At 48.1% G+C, this 15,000-nt stretch overlaps 1 protein-coding gene across 3 annotated transcripts in view; it reads left to right on the forward strand.

Moving 5' to 3' along the window:
* fbn1 (fibrillin 1) overlaps positions 1-15,000 on the forward strand; it is a 183,306-nt gene that overhangs the window by 47,526 nt on the left and 120,780 nt on the right. For all 3 annotated transcript variants that reach the window (XM_065012133.1, XM_065012132.1, XM_065012131.1), the window contains exons 10-14: positions 6,169-6,321; positions 6,431-6,652; positions 8,495-8,650; positions 9,198-9,317; positions 9,397-9,522. In XM_065012133.1, coding sequence (XP_064868205.1) covers positions 6,169-6,321; positions 6,431-6,652; positions 8,495-8,650; positions 9,198-9,317; positions 9,397-9,522 — 777 coding nt within the window. The remainder of the gene's footprint in view (positions 1-6,168; positions 6,322-6,430; positions 6,653-8,494; positions 8,651-9,197; positions 9,318-9,396; positions 9,523-15,000) is intronic.

The following is a 15,000-nucleotide window of genomic DNA, read 5'->3' on the forward strand; positions in this document are numbered from 1 at the left end:
CCATGGAGAGACAGTCAGGGATAGGAATATACTGGATGTATCCTGACTAGACAGGACCATGGAGAGACAGACAGGGATAGGGATATACTGTATGTATCCTGACTAGACAGGACCATGGAGAGACAGTCAGGGATAGGAATATACTGGATGTATCCTGACTAGACAGGACCATGGAGAGACAGACAGAGATACTGATATACTGGATGTATCCTGACTAGACAGGACCATGGAGAGACAGACAGGGATACTGATATACTGGATGTACCCTGACTAGACAGGACCATGGAGAGACAGTCAGGGATAGGAATATACTGGATGTATCCTGACTAGACAGGACCATGGAGAGTCAGACAGAGATACTGATATACTGGATGTATCCTGACTAGACAGGACCATGGAGAGACAGACAGGGATACTGATATACTGGATGTACCCTGACTAGACAGGACCATGGAGAAACAGACATAGATAGGGATATACTGGATGTATCCTGACTAGACAGGACCATGGAGAGACACACAGGGATACTGATATACGGGATGTACCCTGACTAGACAGGACCATGGAGAGACAGACAGGGATAGGGATATACTGAATGTATCCTGACTAGACAGGACCATGGAGAGACAGACAGAGATACTGATATACTGGATGTATCCTGACTAGACAGGACCATGGAGAGACAGACATGGATAGGGATATACTGTATGTATCCTGACTAGACAGGACCATTGAGAGCCATACAGGGATACTGATATACTGTATGTATCCTGACTAGACAGGACCATGGAGAGACAGACAGGGATAGGGTTATACTGCATGTATCCTGACTAGACAGGACCACGGAGAGACAGACGAAGATACTGATATACTGGATGTATCCTGACTAAACAGGACCATGGAGAGCCATACAGGGATACTGATATACTGGATGTATCCTGACTAGACAGGACCATGGAGAGACAGACAGGGATAGGGATATACTGGATGTATCCTGACTAGACAGGACCATGGAGAGACAGACAGGGATGGGGATATACTGGATGTATCCTGACTAGACAGGACCATGGAGAGCCATACAGGGATACTGATATACTGGATGTATCCTGACTAGACAGGACCATGGAGAGCCATACAGGGATACTGATATACTGGATGTATCCTGACTAGACAGGGCCATGGAGAGACAGACAGGGATAGGGATATACTGTATGTATCCTGACTAGACAGGACCATGGAGAGACAGTCAGGGATAGGAATATACTGGATGTATCCTGACTAGACAGGACCATGGAGAGACAGACAGGGATAGGGATATACTGTATGTATCCTGACTAGACAGGACCATGGAGAGACAGTCAGGGATAGGAATATACTGGATGTATCCTGACTAGACAGGACCATGGAGAGACAGACAGAGATACTGATATACTGGATGTATCCTGACTAGACAGGACCATGGAGAGACAGACAGGGATACTGATATACTGGATGTACCCTGACTAGACAGGACCATGGAGAGACAGTCAGGGATAGGAATATACTGGATGTATCCTGACTAGACAGGACCATGGAGAGACAGACAGAGATACTGATATACTGGATGTATCCTGACTAGACAGGACCATGGAGAGACAGACAGGGATACTGATATACTGGATGTACCCTGACTAGACAGGACCATGGAGAAACAGACATAGATAGGGATATACTGGATGTATCCTGACTAGACAGGACCATGGAGAGACACACAGGGATACTGATATACTGGATGTACCCTGACTAGACAGGACCATGGAGAAACAGACATAGATAGGGATATACTGGATGTATCCTGACTAGACAGGACCATGGAGAGACAGACAGGGATACTGATATACTGAATGTATCCTGACTAGACAGGACCATGGAGAGACAGACAGGGATAGGGATATACTGAATGTATCCTGACTAGACAGGACCATGGAGAGACAGACAGAGATACTGATATACTGGATGTATCCTGACTAGACAGGACCATGGAGAGACAGACATGGATAGGGATATACTGTATGTATCCTGACTAGACAGGACCATTGAGAGCCATACAGGGATACTGATATACTGTATGTATCCTGACTAGACAGGACCATGGAGAGACAGACAGGGATAGGGTTATACTGCATGTATCCTGACTAGACAGGACCACGGAGAGACAGACGAAGATACTGATATACTGGATGTATCCTGACTAAACAGGACCATGGAGAGCCATACAGGGATACTGATATACTGGATGTATCCTGACTAGATAGGACCATGGAGAGACAGACAGGGATAGGGATATACTGGATGTATCCTGACTAGACAGGACCATGGAGAGACAGACAGGGATGGGGATATACTGGATGTATCCTGACTAGACAGGACCATGGAGAGCCATACAGGGATACTGATATACTGGATGTATCCTGACTAGACAGGACCATGGAGAGCCATACAGGGATACTGATATACTGGATGTATCCTGACTAGACAGGACCACAGAGAGACAGACAGGGATACTGATATACTGGATGTATCCTGACTAGACAGGACCATGGAGAGACAGACAGGGATAGGGATATACTGGATGTATCCTGACTAGACAGGACCATGGAGAGACAGACAGGGATAGGGATATACTGGATGTATCCTGACTAGACAGGACCACGGAGAGACAGACAGGGATAGGGATATACTGGATGTATCCTGACTAGACAGGATCATGGAGAGACAGACAGGGATACTGATATACTGGATGTATCCTGACTAGACAGGACCATGGAGAGACAGACAGGGATACTGATATACTGGATGTACCCTGACTAGACAGGACCATGGAGAAACAGACATAGATAGGGATATACTGGATGTATCCTGACTAGACAGGACCATGGAGAGACACACAGGGATACTGATATACTTGATGTATCCTGACTAGACAGGACCATGGAGAAACATACATAGATATGGATATACTGGATGTATCCTGACTAGACAGGACCATGGAGAAACAGACATAGATAGGGATATACTGGATGTATCCTGACTAGACAGGACCATGGAGAGACACACAGGGATACTGATATACTGGATGTACCCTGACTAGACAGGACCATGGAGAAACAGACATAGATAGGGATATACTGGATGTATCCTGACTAGACAGGACCATGGAGAGACAGACAGGGATACTGATATACTGGATGTATCCTGACTAGACAGGATCATGGAGAGCCATACAGGGATACTGATATACTGAATGTATGCTGACTAGACAGGACCATGGAGAGACAGACAGGGATAGGGATATACTGGATGTATCCTGACTAGATAGGACCATGGAGAGACACACAGGGATACTGATATACTTGATGTATCCTGACTAGACAGGACCATGGAGAGACAGACAGGGATAGGGATATACTGTATGTATCCTGACTAGACAGGACCATGGAGAGACAGACAGGGATAGGGATATACCGGATGTATCCTGACTAGACAGGACCACGGAGAGACAGACAGGGATAGGGATATACTGTATGTATCCTGACTAGACAGGACCACGGAGAGACAGACAGGGATAGGAATATACTGGATGTATCCTGACTAGACAGGACCACGGAGAGACAGACAGGGATAGGGATATACTGTATGTATCCTGACTAGATAGGACCATGGAGAGACACACAGGGATACTGATATACTTGATGTATCCTGACTAGACAGGACCATGGAGAAACAGACAGGGATAGGGATATACTGTATGTATCCTGACTAGACAGGACCATGGAGAAACAGACAGGGATAGGAATATACTGTATGTATCCTGACTAGACAGGACCATGGAGAGACAGACAGTGATAGGGATATACTGAATGTATCCTGACTAGACAGGACCATGGAGAAACAGACATAGATAGGGATATACTGGATGTATCCTGACTAGACAGGACCATGGAGAGACAGACAGAGATACTGATATACTGGATGTATCCTGACTAGACAGGACCACGGAGAGACAGACAGGGATAGGGATATACTGGATGTATCCTGACTAGACAGGACCATGGAGAGACAGACAGGGATACTGATATACTGGATGTATCCTGACTAGACAGGACCATGGAGAGACAGACAGGGATACTGATATACTTGATGTATCCTGACTAGACAGGACCATGGAGAAACAGACAGGGATAGGGATATACTGTATGTATCCTGACTAGACAGGACCATGGAGAAACAGACAGGGATAGGAATATACTGGATGTATCCTGACTAGACAGGACCATGGAGAGACACACAGGGATACTGATATACTTGATGTATCCTGACTAGACAGGACCATGGAGAAACAGACAGGGATAGGGATATACTGTATGTATCCTGACTAGACAGGACCATGGAGAAACAGACAGGGATAGGAATATACTGGATGTATCCTGACTAGACAGGACCATGGAGAGACAGACAGGGATAGGGATATACTGAATGTATCCTGACTAGACAGGACCATGGAGAGACAGACAGGGATACTGATATACTGTATGTATCCTGACTAGACAGGACCATGGAGAGACAGACAGGGATATGGATATACTGTATGTATCCTGACTAGACAGGACCACGGAGAGACAGACGAAGATACTGATTTACTGGATGTATCCTGACTAAACAGGACCATGGAGAGCCATACAGGGATACTGATATACTGGATGTATCCTGACTAGACAGGACCATGGAGAGACAGACAGGGATAGGGATATACTGGATGTATCCTGACTAGACAGGACCATGGAGAGACAGACAGGGATGGGGATATACTGGATGTATCCTGACTAGACAGAACCATGGAGAGCCATACAGGGATACTGATATACTGGATGTATCCTGACTAGACAGGACCATGGAGAGCCATACAGGGATACTGATATACTGGATGTATCCTGACTCGACAGGACCACAGAGAGACAGACAGGGATACTGATATACTGGATGTATCCTGACTAGACAGGACCATGGAGAGACAGACAGGGATAGGGATATACTGGATGTATCCTGACTAGACAGGACCATGGAGAGACAGACAGGGATAGGAATATACTGGATGTATCCTGACTAGACAGGACCATGGAGAGACAGTCAGGGATAGGGATATACTGTATGTATCCTAACTAGACAGGACCATGGAGAGACAGACAGAGATACTGATATACTGGATGTATCCTGACTAGACAGGACCATGGAGAAACAGACATAGATAGGGATATATGTTATTCTCTTGTCTGAAGGAGACATCACGTCAGACTGGTTTGTACACACACTTTCTGTCTGAGGTGCCTCTGCGTAGTCACACAGTGTGGAGGAAGCATTCAGTTTTGTGTGTGTGTCTATGTGTGTGTGTATGCTTGTGCGTTTGTGTGTGCCAATGAGAAACAGCTATGGTCCACTGGCCAGGGGGTTGATGACCGTGCGTGTTAGGAACATGCACACACATCCTCGCCAACACACACACACACCAGGAACTCCCCTCCAAATATGTCCAGAGAGAGCAGTAAATCAGGACCAGATCGGTTCAGTCCGACTCACAAAGGATCCGGCAGGAATTTGGGTCAGAGTGGTCAAATTGACACACACACACACACACACACACACACACACACACACACACACACACACACACACACACACACACACACACACACACACACACACACACACACACACACACACACACACACACACACACACACACACAGTCCCCCAGGAGAGGATGTTTGTGAGGAAGGAATGTTCGCTATGAGCCTTCCGCTCCACAGAGAGAGCTGCTGGTCCAGACATATCTATCTGTTTCCCACCAATACTATACATTCATATGAACATCAACAAGCTCTGGCCCTGTGTTGAGATGTTTGTCCTCTTCCCTCCTTTATCCCCTCCTCCCTCTCCTTCCCCTCATCTTCCTCTGTCTCTCTTCCTCTCTCCCCCTTCTCTCCCATCCTCTCTCCTCTTTCCTCACTCCCTTCCCCTCACCCCACTTAACTCAGAATCCCAATAGCCTGTTCTCTCTCTAGATATCCATGGTGGGTATTTCTAGGATGTGTTTGGTATAAACAGGTGTTGTCTGGTTTTGTCTCTCTCCAGATGCCCGGGGTGGGTACTGCTATGCCAGCCTGCTGAACGGCCGTTGTGCCAACCAGAACTCCCAGCTCCTGACCAAGATACAGTGCTGCTGTGACAGTGGGCGCTGCTGGTCAGACGGGTCCAGTCCTGAGTTGTGCCCCATGACAGGGACTGGTAGGTACTGACCCAGTACTCATGTCCAATCAGCAATCATTTTCACTTTAGCTGTAGATGTTTCTTCTCTATTTCGTCATATTTCTATGTGTCTCTCTCTCTGCTCTAGATGAGTACCAGAAGCTGTGCACACAGGTGCAGACCAGTCCAGGGGGGGGGCCTCTCCCAGGCGGGGGAGGGACTCTCCCAGGTGGAGGAGGGCCTCTCCCAGGCGGGGGAGGGGGAATACCAGGAGTTCCCCAGGTCCCAGGTATCTACCCAAGACCACCCTACCCAGGACCACCAATCCCTTTTCAGCCTCCGCCTGGACCAGGTCAATACCCTGGACCCAGTAAGTAGTACCCTGACCTCTTACCCCTCACCTCTCACCCCTGAAGCCTCCTCACATGTTAAAATCAGAGTCATATTAAAACCTTAATGGTTAAGAAATCCTTCAGTAGTGGGTCAACATAATTAGAGGTGCATGTGTAATGAAGTGTCTCTTATGACTATGAATGTGGTAATGTGGTAACCCCTCTTTCTGTCTCTCACCCCCCTTTTCTCTCTCCCTCTCTCCTTTACCCCTCTCCCCACTACATCCCTCTCCCTCATCCTCTCCCTCCCTCCCTCTCCTTTCCCCCTCTCCCCACTACAATCCTCTCCCTCATCCTCTCCCTCTCTCTCCTTTCCCCCTCTCCCCACTACATCCCTCTCCCTCATCCTCTCCCTCCCTCCCTCCCTCCCTCCCTCTCCTTTCCCCCTCTCCCCACTACATCCCTCTCCCTCATCCTCTCCCTCTCTCTCCTTTCCCCCTCTCCCCACTACATCCCTCTCCCTCCCTCTCCTTTCCCCCTCTCCCCACTACATATCTCTCCCTCATCCTCTCCCTCCCTCTCCTTTCCCCTCTCCCCACTACATCCCTCTCCCTCATCCTCTCCCTCCCTCTCCTTTCCCCTCTCCCCACTACATCCCTCTCCCTCATCCTCTCCCTCTCTCTCCTTTCCCCCTCTCCCCACTACATCCCTCTCCCTCCCTCTCCTTTCCCCCTCTCCCCACTACATATCTCTCCCTCATCCTCTCCCTCCCTCTCCTTTCCCCCTCTCCCCACTACATCCCTCTCCCTCATCCTCTCCCTCTCTCTCCTTTCCCCCTCTCCCCACTACATCCCTCTCCCTCCCTCTCCCTTTCCCCCTCTCCCCATCACTACATCCCTCTCCCTCATCCTCTCCCTCTCTCTCCTTTCCCCCTCTCCCCTCTACATCCCTCTCACTCTGTCCTTCTCTCTCCTTCCCTCTCCCTCTACATCCCTCTCCCTCAACATCTCCCTCTCTCCTTTCCCCCTCTCCCCACTATATCCCTCTCACTCTCTCCTTCTCTCTCCTTTCCCCTCTCCCCTCTACATCCCTCTCCCTCATCCTCTCCTTCTCTCTCCTTTCCCCCTCTCCCCACTATATCCCTCTCCCTCTCTCTCCTTCTCTCTCCTTCCCCCTCTCCCCTCTACATCCCTCTCCCTCATCCTCTCCCTCCCTCCCTCTCCTTTCCCCCTCTCCCCACTACATTCCTCTCCCTCATCCTCTCCGTCTCTCTCCTTTCCCCCTCTTCCCACTATATCCCTCTCCCTCATCCTCTCCCTCTCTCTCCTTTCCCCTCTCCCCTCTACATCCCTCTCACTCTGTCCTTCTCTCTCCTTCCCCTCTCCCCTCTACATCCCTCTCCCTCATCCTCTCCCTCTCTCCTTTCCCTCTCTCCCCACTATATCCCTCTCACTCTCTCCTTCTCTCTCCCTTTCCCCTCTCCCCTCTACATCCCTCTCCCTCATCCTCTCCCTCTCCCTCTCTCCTTTCCCCTCTCCCCACTATATCCCTCTCACTCTCTCCTTCTCTCTCCTTTCCCCTCTCCCCTCTACATCCCTCTCCCTCATCCTCTCCTTCTCTATCCTTTCCCTCTCTCCCCACTATATCCCTCTCCCTCTTTCTCCTTCTCTCTCCTTTCCCCTTTCCCCTCTCCCCTCTACATCCCTCTCCCTCATCCTCTCCCTCTCTCCTTTCCCCCTCTCCCCACTATATTCCTCTCACTCTCTCCTTCTCTCTCCTTCCCCCTCTCCCCTCTATATCCCTCTCCCTCATCCTCTCCCTCTCTCTCCTTTACTCCTCTCTCCACTACATCTCCCCCTCTCCCCCCTCTCCCCCTCCAGGCATCATCCAGACCCAGAACATCAGTACCAGTATTACTAACATGTGTGCGGTATACAGGAACTTGTGTCTGAACGGCCGCTGTGTCCCCTCCCCTGGAAGCTACCGCTGTGACTGTAACATGGGCTTCAGACTAGACTCACGAGGAGAGTGTATCGGTGAGGGATGGATCGATGGAGGAGGGAGAGGGAGGGAGAGGGCAGGAGGGTGAGGGGAGGAGGGAGAGAGGGATGGAGGATGGAGAGGGCAGGAGGGTGAGGGGAGGAGGGAGAGAGGGATGGATGATGGAGGGAGGGATGGGGAGGGAGAGGGCAGGAGGGTGAGGGGAGGAGGGAGAGAGGGATGGAGGATGGAGGAATGAGGGAGGGAGAAGGCAGGAGGGTGAGGGGAGGAGGGGGAGGGTGAGAGGGAGGAGAGAGGGAATGTGAGGGAGGAGGGAGAGAGGGATGGAAGAGAGAGGAGAGAGGGAGGGAGAGGGCATGAGGGATGGAGGAGGGAGGGAGAGGGCAGGAGGGTGAGGGGAGGAGGGAGAGAGGGATGGAGCAATGGAGGAGGGAGGGAAGGAGGGAAGAGGAGAGAGAGAGAGAGAGAGAGAGAGAGAGAGAGAGAGAGAGAGAGAGAGGGAGGAAGGGTGGGTGGGAGGGAGGGAGGGTGGTAGGGACAGATGGACAGAGTTTGGTTCTTACGAGTGTGCTTGCTCTCCAGATGATGATGAGTGTGAGCGGAACCCGTGTGTGAACGGAGAATGTGTGAACACGGCTGGATCCTACTTCTGCCAGTGTCCTGCTGGCTTCCAGTCTACTGCTACCAGGACCGAGTGCAGAGGTAACACACACACAACTGTACACACACACACATACACAAACACAGAGTGGTAGAATATCATGTCCTGTGTGTGTTTCAGACCTGGATGAGTGTGTGGCAAACGGTCGGATCTGTAACAACGGAAGGTGTGTGAACACTGAGGGGAGCTTCCACTGTGTCTGCAACGCCGGCTTTGAGATCTCTACTGACGGGAAGAACTGTCAAGGTCTGTCTCAAACACACCTCTCTCTCTGTTTGTCTTTGTGGATCTCTGTTGGTCTCTGTTGGTCTCTGTTCGTCTCTGTTGGTCTTTGTGGATCTCTGTTGATCTCTGTTGGTCTCTGTTTGTCTTTGTGGATCTCTGTTGATCTCTGTTGGTCTCTGTTGGTCTCTGTTTGTCTTTGTGGATCTCTGTTGATCTCTGTTTGTCTCTGCTGGTCTCTGTTTGTCTTTGTGGATCTCTGTTGGTCTCTGTTGGTCTCTGTTGGTGTTTGTGGATCTCTGTTGATCTATGTTTGTCTCTGTTGGTCTCTGTTGGTCTTTGTGGATCTCTGTTGATCTCTGTTGGTCTCTGTTGGTCTCTGTTTGTCTCTGTTGGTCTCTGTTTGTCTTTGTGGATCTCTGTTGATCTCTGTTGGTCTCTGTTTGTCTCTGTTGGTCTCTGTTGGTCTCTGTTGATCCCTGTTAGTCTCTGTTAGTCTCTGTTGGTCTCTGTTGACCTCTGTTGATCTATGTTGATCTCTGTTGGTCTTTGTGGATCTCTGTTGGTCTCTGTTGATCTCTGTTTGTCTTTGTGGATCTCTGTTGGTCTCTGTTGATCTCTGTTGGTCTCTGTTGATCTCTGTTAGTCTCTGTTGATCTCTGTTGATCTCTGTTGGTCTCTGTTGATCTCTGTTTGTCTTTGTGGATCTCTGTCAATCTCTGTTGATCTCTGTTGGTCTCTGTTGACCTCTGTTGATCTCTGTTGATCTCTGTTGATCTCTGTTGGTCTCGGTTGGTCTTTGTGGATCTCTGTTGATCTCTGTTGGTCTCTGTTTGTCTTTGTGGATCTCTGTTGATCTCTGTTGGTCTCTGTTGGTCTCTGTTGGTCTCTGTTTGTCTTTGTGGATCTCTGTTGATCTCTGTTGGTCTCTGTTTGTCTTTGTGGATCTCTGTTGATCTCTGTTGGTCTCTGTTGGTCTCTGTTTGTCTCTGTTTGTCTTTGTGGATCTCTGTTGATCTCTGTTTGTCTCTGCTGGTCTCTGTTTGTCTTTGTGGATCTCTGTTGGTCTCTGTTGGTCTCTGTTGGTGTTTGTGGATCTCTGTTGATCTATGTTTGTCTCTGTTGGTCTCTGTTGGTCTTTGTGGATCTCTGTTGATCTCTGTTGGTCTCTGTTGGTCTCTGTTTGTCTCTGTTGGTCTCTGTTTGTCTTTGTGGATCTCTGTTGATCTCTGTTGGTCTCTGTTTGTCTCTGTTGGTCTCTGTTGGTCTCTGTTGATCCCTGTTAGTCTCTGTTGGTCTCTGTTGGTCTCTGTTGACCTCTGTTGATCTATGTTGATCTCTGTTGGTCTTTGTGGATCTCTGTTGGTCTCTGTTGATCTCTGTTTGTCTTTGTGGATCTCTGTTGGTCTCTGTTGATCTCTGTTGGTCTCTGTTGATCTCTGTTAGTCTCTGTTGATCTCTGTTGATCTCTGTTGGTATCTGTTGATCTCTGTTTGTCTTTGTGGATCTCTGTTGGTCTCGGTTGGTCTCTGTTGACCTCTGTTGACCTCTGTTGATCTATGTTGATCTCTGTTGGTCTCTGTTGATCTCTGTTGGTCTTTGTGGATCTCTGTTGGTCTCTGTTGATCTCTGTTTGTCTTTGTTGATCTCTGTTGGTCTCTGTTGGTCTCTGTTGATCTCTGTTGGTCTCTGTTGATCTCTGTTAGTCTCTGTTGATCTCTGTTGATCTCTGTTGATCTCTGTTTGTCTTTGTGGATCTCTGTCAATCTCTGTTGAGCTCTGTTGATCTCTGTTGGTCTCGGTTGGTCTCTGTTGACCTCTGTTGATCTCTGTTGGTCTCTGTTGATCTCTGTTGGTCTCTGTTGATCTCTGTTGATCTCTGTTGGTCTCTGTTCATCTCTGTTGGTGCCTGTTGGTCTCTGTTGGTCTCTGTTGATCTCAGTTGGTCTCTGTTGGTCTATGTTGATCTCTGTTGATCTCTGTTGGTCTCTGTTCATCTCTGTTGGTGTCTGTTGGTCTCTGTTGGTCTCTGTTGATCTCAGTTGGTCTCTGTTGGTCTCTGTTGGTCTCTGTTGATCTCAGTTGGTCTCTGTTGGTCTCTGTTGAACTCTGTTGGTCTTTGTGGATCTCTGTTGGTCTCTGTTGATCTCTGTTGGTCTTTGTGGATCTCTGTTGGTCTCTGTTGATCTCTGTTTGTCTTTGTGGATCTCTGTTGGTCTCTGTTGATCTCTGTTGATCTCTGCTAGTCTCTGTTGATCTCTGTTGATCTCTGTTGGTCTCTGTTGATCTCTGTTTGTCTTTGTGGATCTCTGTCAATCTCTGTTGAGCTCTGTTGATCTCTGTTGGTCTCTGTTGGTCTCTGTTGACCTCTGTTGATCTCTGTTGATCTATGTTGGTCTCGGTTGGTCTCTGTTGACCTCTGTTGATCTCTGTTGGTCTCTGTTGATCTCTGTTGATCTCTGTTGATCTCTGTCTTTGTGGATCTCTGTTGATCTCTGTTGGTCTCTGTTGATCTCTGTTGGTCTCTGTTGGTCTCTGTTCATCTCTGTTGGTGTCTGTTGGTCTCTGTTGGTCTCTGTTGATCTCTGTTGATCTCAGTTGGTCTCTGTTGGTCTCTGTTGATCTCTGTTGATCTCTGTTGGTCTCTGTTCATCTCTGTTGGTGTCTGTTGGTCTCTGTTGGTCTCTGTTGATCTCTGTTGATCTCAGTTGATCTCTGTTGGTCTCTGTTGGTCTCTGTTGATCTCTGTTGATCTCAGTTGGTCTCTGTTGGTCTCTGTTGGTCTCTGTTGGTCTCTGTTGATCTCTGTTGATCTATGTTTGTCTCTGTAGATCTCTGTTGGTCTCTGTTGGTCTCTGTTGATCTCTGTTGATCTATGTTGGTCTCTGTTCATCTCTGTTGGTGTCTGTTGGTCTCTGTTGGTCTCTGTTGACCTCTGTTGATCTATGTTGATCTCTGTTGGTCTTTGTGGATCTCTGTTGGTCTCTGTTGATCTCTGTTTGTCTTTGTGGATCTCTGTTGGTCTCTGTTGATCTCTGTTGGTCTCTGTTGATCTCTGTTAGTCTCTGTTGATCTCTGTTGATCTCTGTTGGTATCTGTTGATCTCTGTTTGTCTTTGTGGATCTCTGTTGGTCTCGGTTGGTCTCTGTTGACCTCTGTTGACCTCTGTTGATCTATGTTGATCTCTGTTGGTCTCTGTTGATCTCTGTTGGTCTTTGTGGATCTCTGTTGGTCTCTGTTGATCTCTGTTTGTCTTTGTTGATCTCTGTTGGTCTCTGTTGGTCTCTGTTGATCTCTGTTGGTCTCTGTTGATCTCTGTTAGTCTCTGTTGATCTCTGTTGATCTCTGTTGATCTTTGTTTGTCTTTGTGGATCTCTGTCAATCTCTGTTGAGCTCTGTTGATCTCTGTTGGTCTCGGTTGGTCTCTGTTGACCTCTGTTGATCTCTGTTGGTCTCTGTTGATCTCTGTTGGTCTCTGTTGATCTCTGTTGATCTCTGTTGGTCTCTGTTCATCTCTGTTGGTGCCTGTTGGTCTCTGTTGATCTCAGTTGGTCTCTGTTGGTCTATGTTGATCTCTGTTGATCTCTGTTGGTCTCTGTTCATCTCTGTTGGTGTCTGTTGGTCTCTGTTGGTCTCTGTTGATCTCAGTTGGTCTCTGTTGGTCTCTGTTGGTCTCTGTTGATCTCAGTTGGTCTCTGTTGGTCTCTGTTGAACTCTGTTGGTCTTTGTGGATCTCTGTTGGTCTCTGTTGATCTCTGTTGGTCTTTGTGGATCTCTGTTGGTCTCTGTTGATCTCTGTTTGTCTTTGTGGATCTCTGTTGGTCTCTGTTGATCTCTGTTGATCTCTGTTAGTCTCTGTTGATCTCTGTTGATCTCTGTTGGTCTCTGTTGATCTCTGTTTGTCTTTGTGGATCTCTGTCAATCTCTGTTGAGCTCTGTTGATCTCTGTTGGTCTCTGTTGGTCTCTGTTGACCTCTGTTGATCTCTGTTGATCTATGTTGGTCTCGGTTGGTCTCTGTTGACCTCTGTTGATCTCTGTTGGTCTCTGTTGATCTCTGTTGGTCTCTGTTGATCTCTGTTGATCTCTGTTGATCTCTGTCTTTGTGGATCTCTGTTGATCTCTGTTGGTCTCTGTTGATCTCTGTTGGTCTCTGTTGGTCTCTGTTCATCTCTGTTGGTGTCTGTTGGTCTCTGTTGGTCTCTGTTGATCTCTGTTGATCTCAGTTGGTCTCTGTTGGTCTCTGTTGATCTCTGTTGATCTCTGTTGGTCTCTGTTCATCTCTGTTGGTGTCTGTTGGTCTCTGTTGGTCTCTGTTGATCTCTGTTGATCTCAGTTGATCTCTGTTGGTCTCTGTTGGTCTCTGTTGATCTCTGTTGATCTCAGTTGGTCTCTGTTGGTCTCTGTTGGTCTCTGTTGATCTCTGTAGATCTCTGTTGGTCTCTGTTGGTCTCTGTTGATCTCTGTTGATCTATGTTGGTCTCTGTTCATCTCTGTTGGTGTCTGTTGGTCTCTGTTGGTCTCTGTTGATCTCTGTTGATCTATGTTGATCTCAGTTGGTCTCTGTTGGTCTCTGTTGGTCTCTGTTGATCTCAGTTGGTCTCTGTTGATCTCTGTTGGTCTCTGTTGGTCTCTGTTGGTCTCTGTTGATCTTTGTTGGTCTCTGTTGGTCTCTGTTGATCTATGTTGATCTCTGTTGGTCTGTTGGTCTCTGTTGATCTCTGTTAGTCTCTGTTGGTCTCTGTTGGTCTCTGTTGATCTCTGTTGGTCTCTGTTGATCTCTGTTGGTCTGTTGGTCTCTGTTGATCTCTGTTAGTCTCTGTTCATCTCTGTTGGTGCCTGTTGGTCTCTGTTGGTCTCTGTTGATCTCAGTTGGTCTCTGTTGGTCTCTGTTGATCTCTGTTGATCTCTGTTGGTCTCTGTTCATCTCTGTTGGTGTCTGTTGGTCTCTGTTGGTCTCTGTTGATCTCAGTTGGTCTCTGTTGGTCTCTGTTGACCTCTGTTGATCTCTGTTGATCTATGTTGGTCTCGGTTGGTCTCTGTTGACCTCTGTTGATCTCTGTTGGTCTCTGTTGATCTCTGTTGGTCTCTGTTGATCTCTGTCTTTGTGGATCTCTGTTGATCTCTGTTGGTCTCTGTTGATCTCTGTTGGTCTCTGTTGGTCTCTGTTCATCTCTGTTGGTGTCTGTTGGTCTCTGTTGGTCTCTGTTGATCTCTGTTGATCTCAGTTGGTCTCTGTTGGTCTCTGTTGATCTCTGTTGATCTCTGTTGGTCTCTGTTCATCTCTGTTGGTGTCTGTTGGTCTCTGTTGGTCTCTGTTGATCTCTGTTGATCTCAGTTGGTCTCTGTTGGTCTCTGTTGGTCTCTGTTGATCTCTGTTGATCTCAGTTGGTCTCTGTTGGTCTCTGTTGGTCTCTGTTGGTCTCTGTTGATCTCTGTTGATCTATGTTTGTCTCTGTAGATCTCTGTTGGTCTCTGTTGATCTCTGTTGATCTATGTTGGTC

This window comes from Oncorhynchus nerka, linkage group LG27 (assembly GCF_034236695.1).
Source record: "Oncorhynchus nerka isolate Pitt River linkage group LG27, Oner_Uvic_2.0, whole genome shotgun sequence".
Classification (NCBI taxonomy): domain Eukaryota; kingdom Metazoa; phylum Chordata; class Actinopteri; order Salmoniformes; family Salmonidae; genus Oncorhynchus; species Oncorhynchus nerka.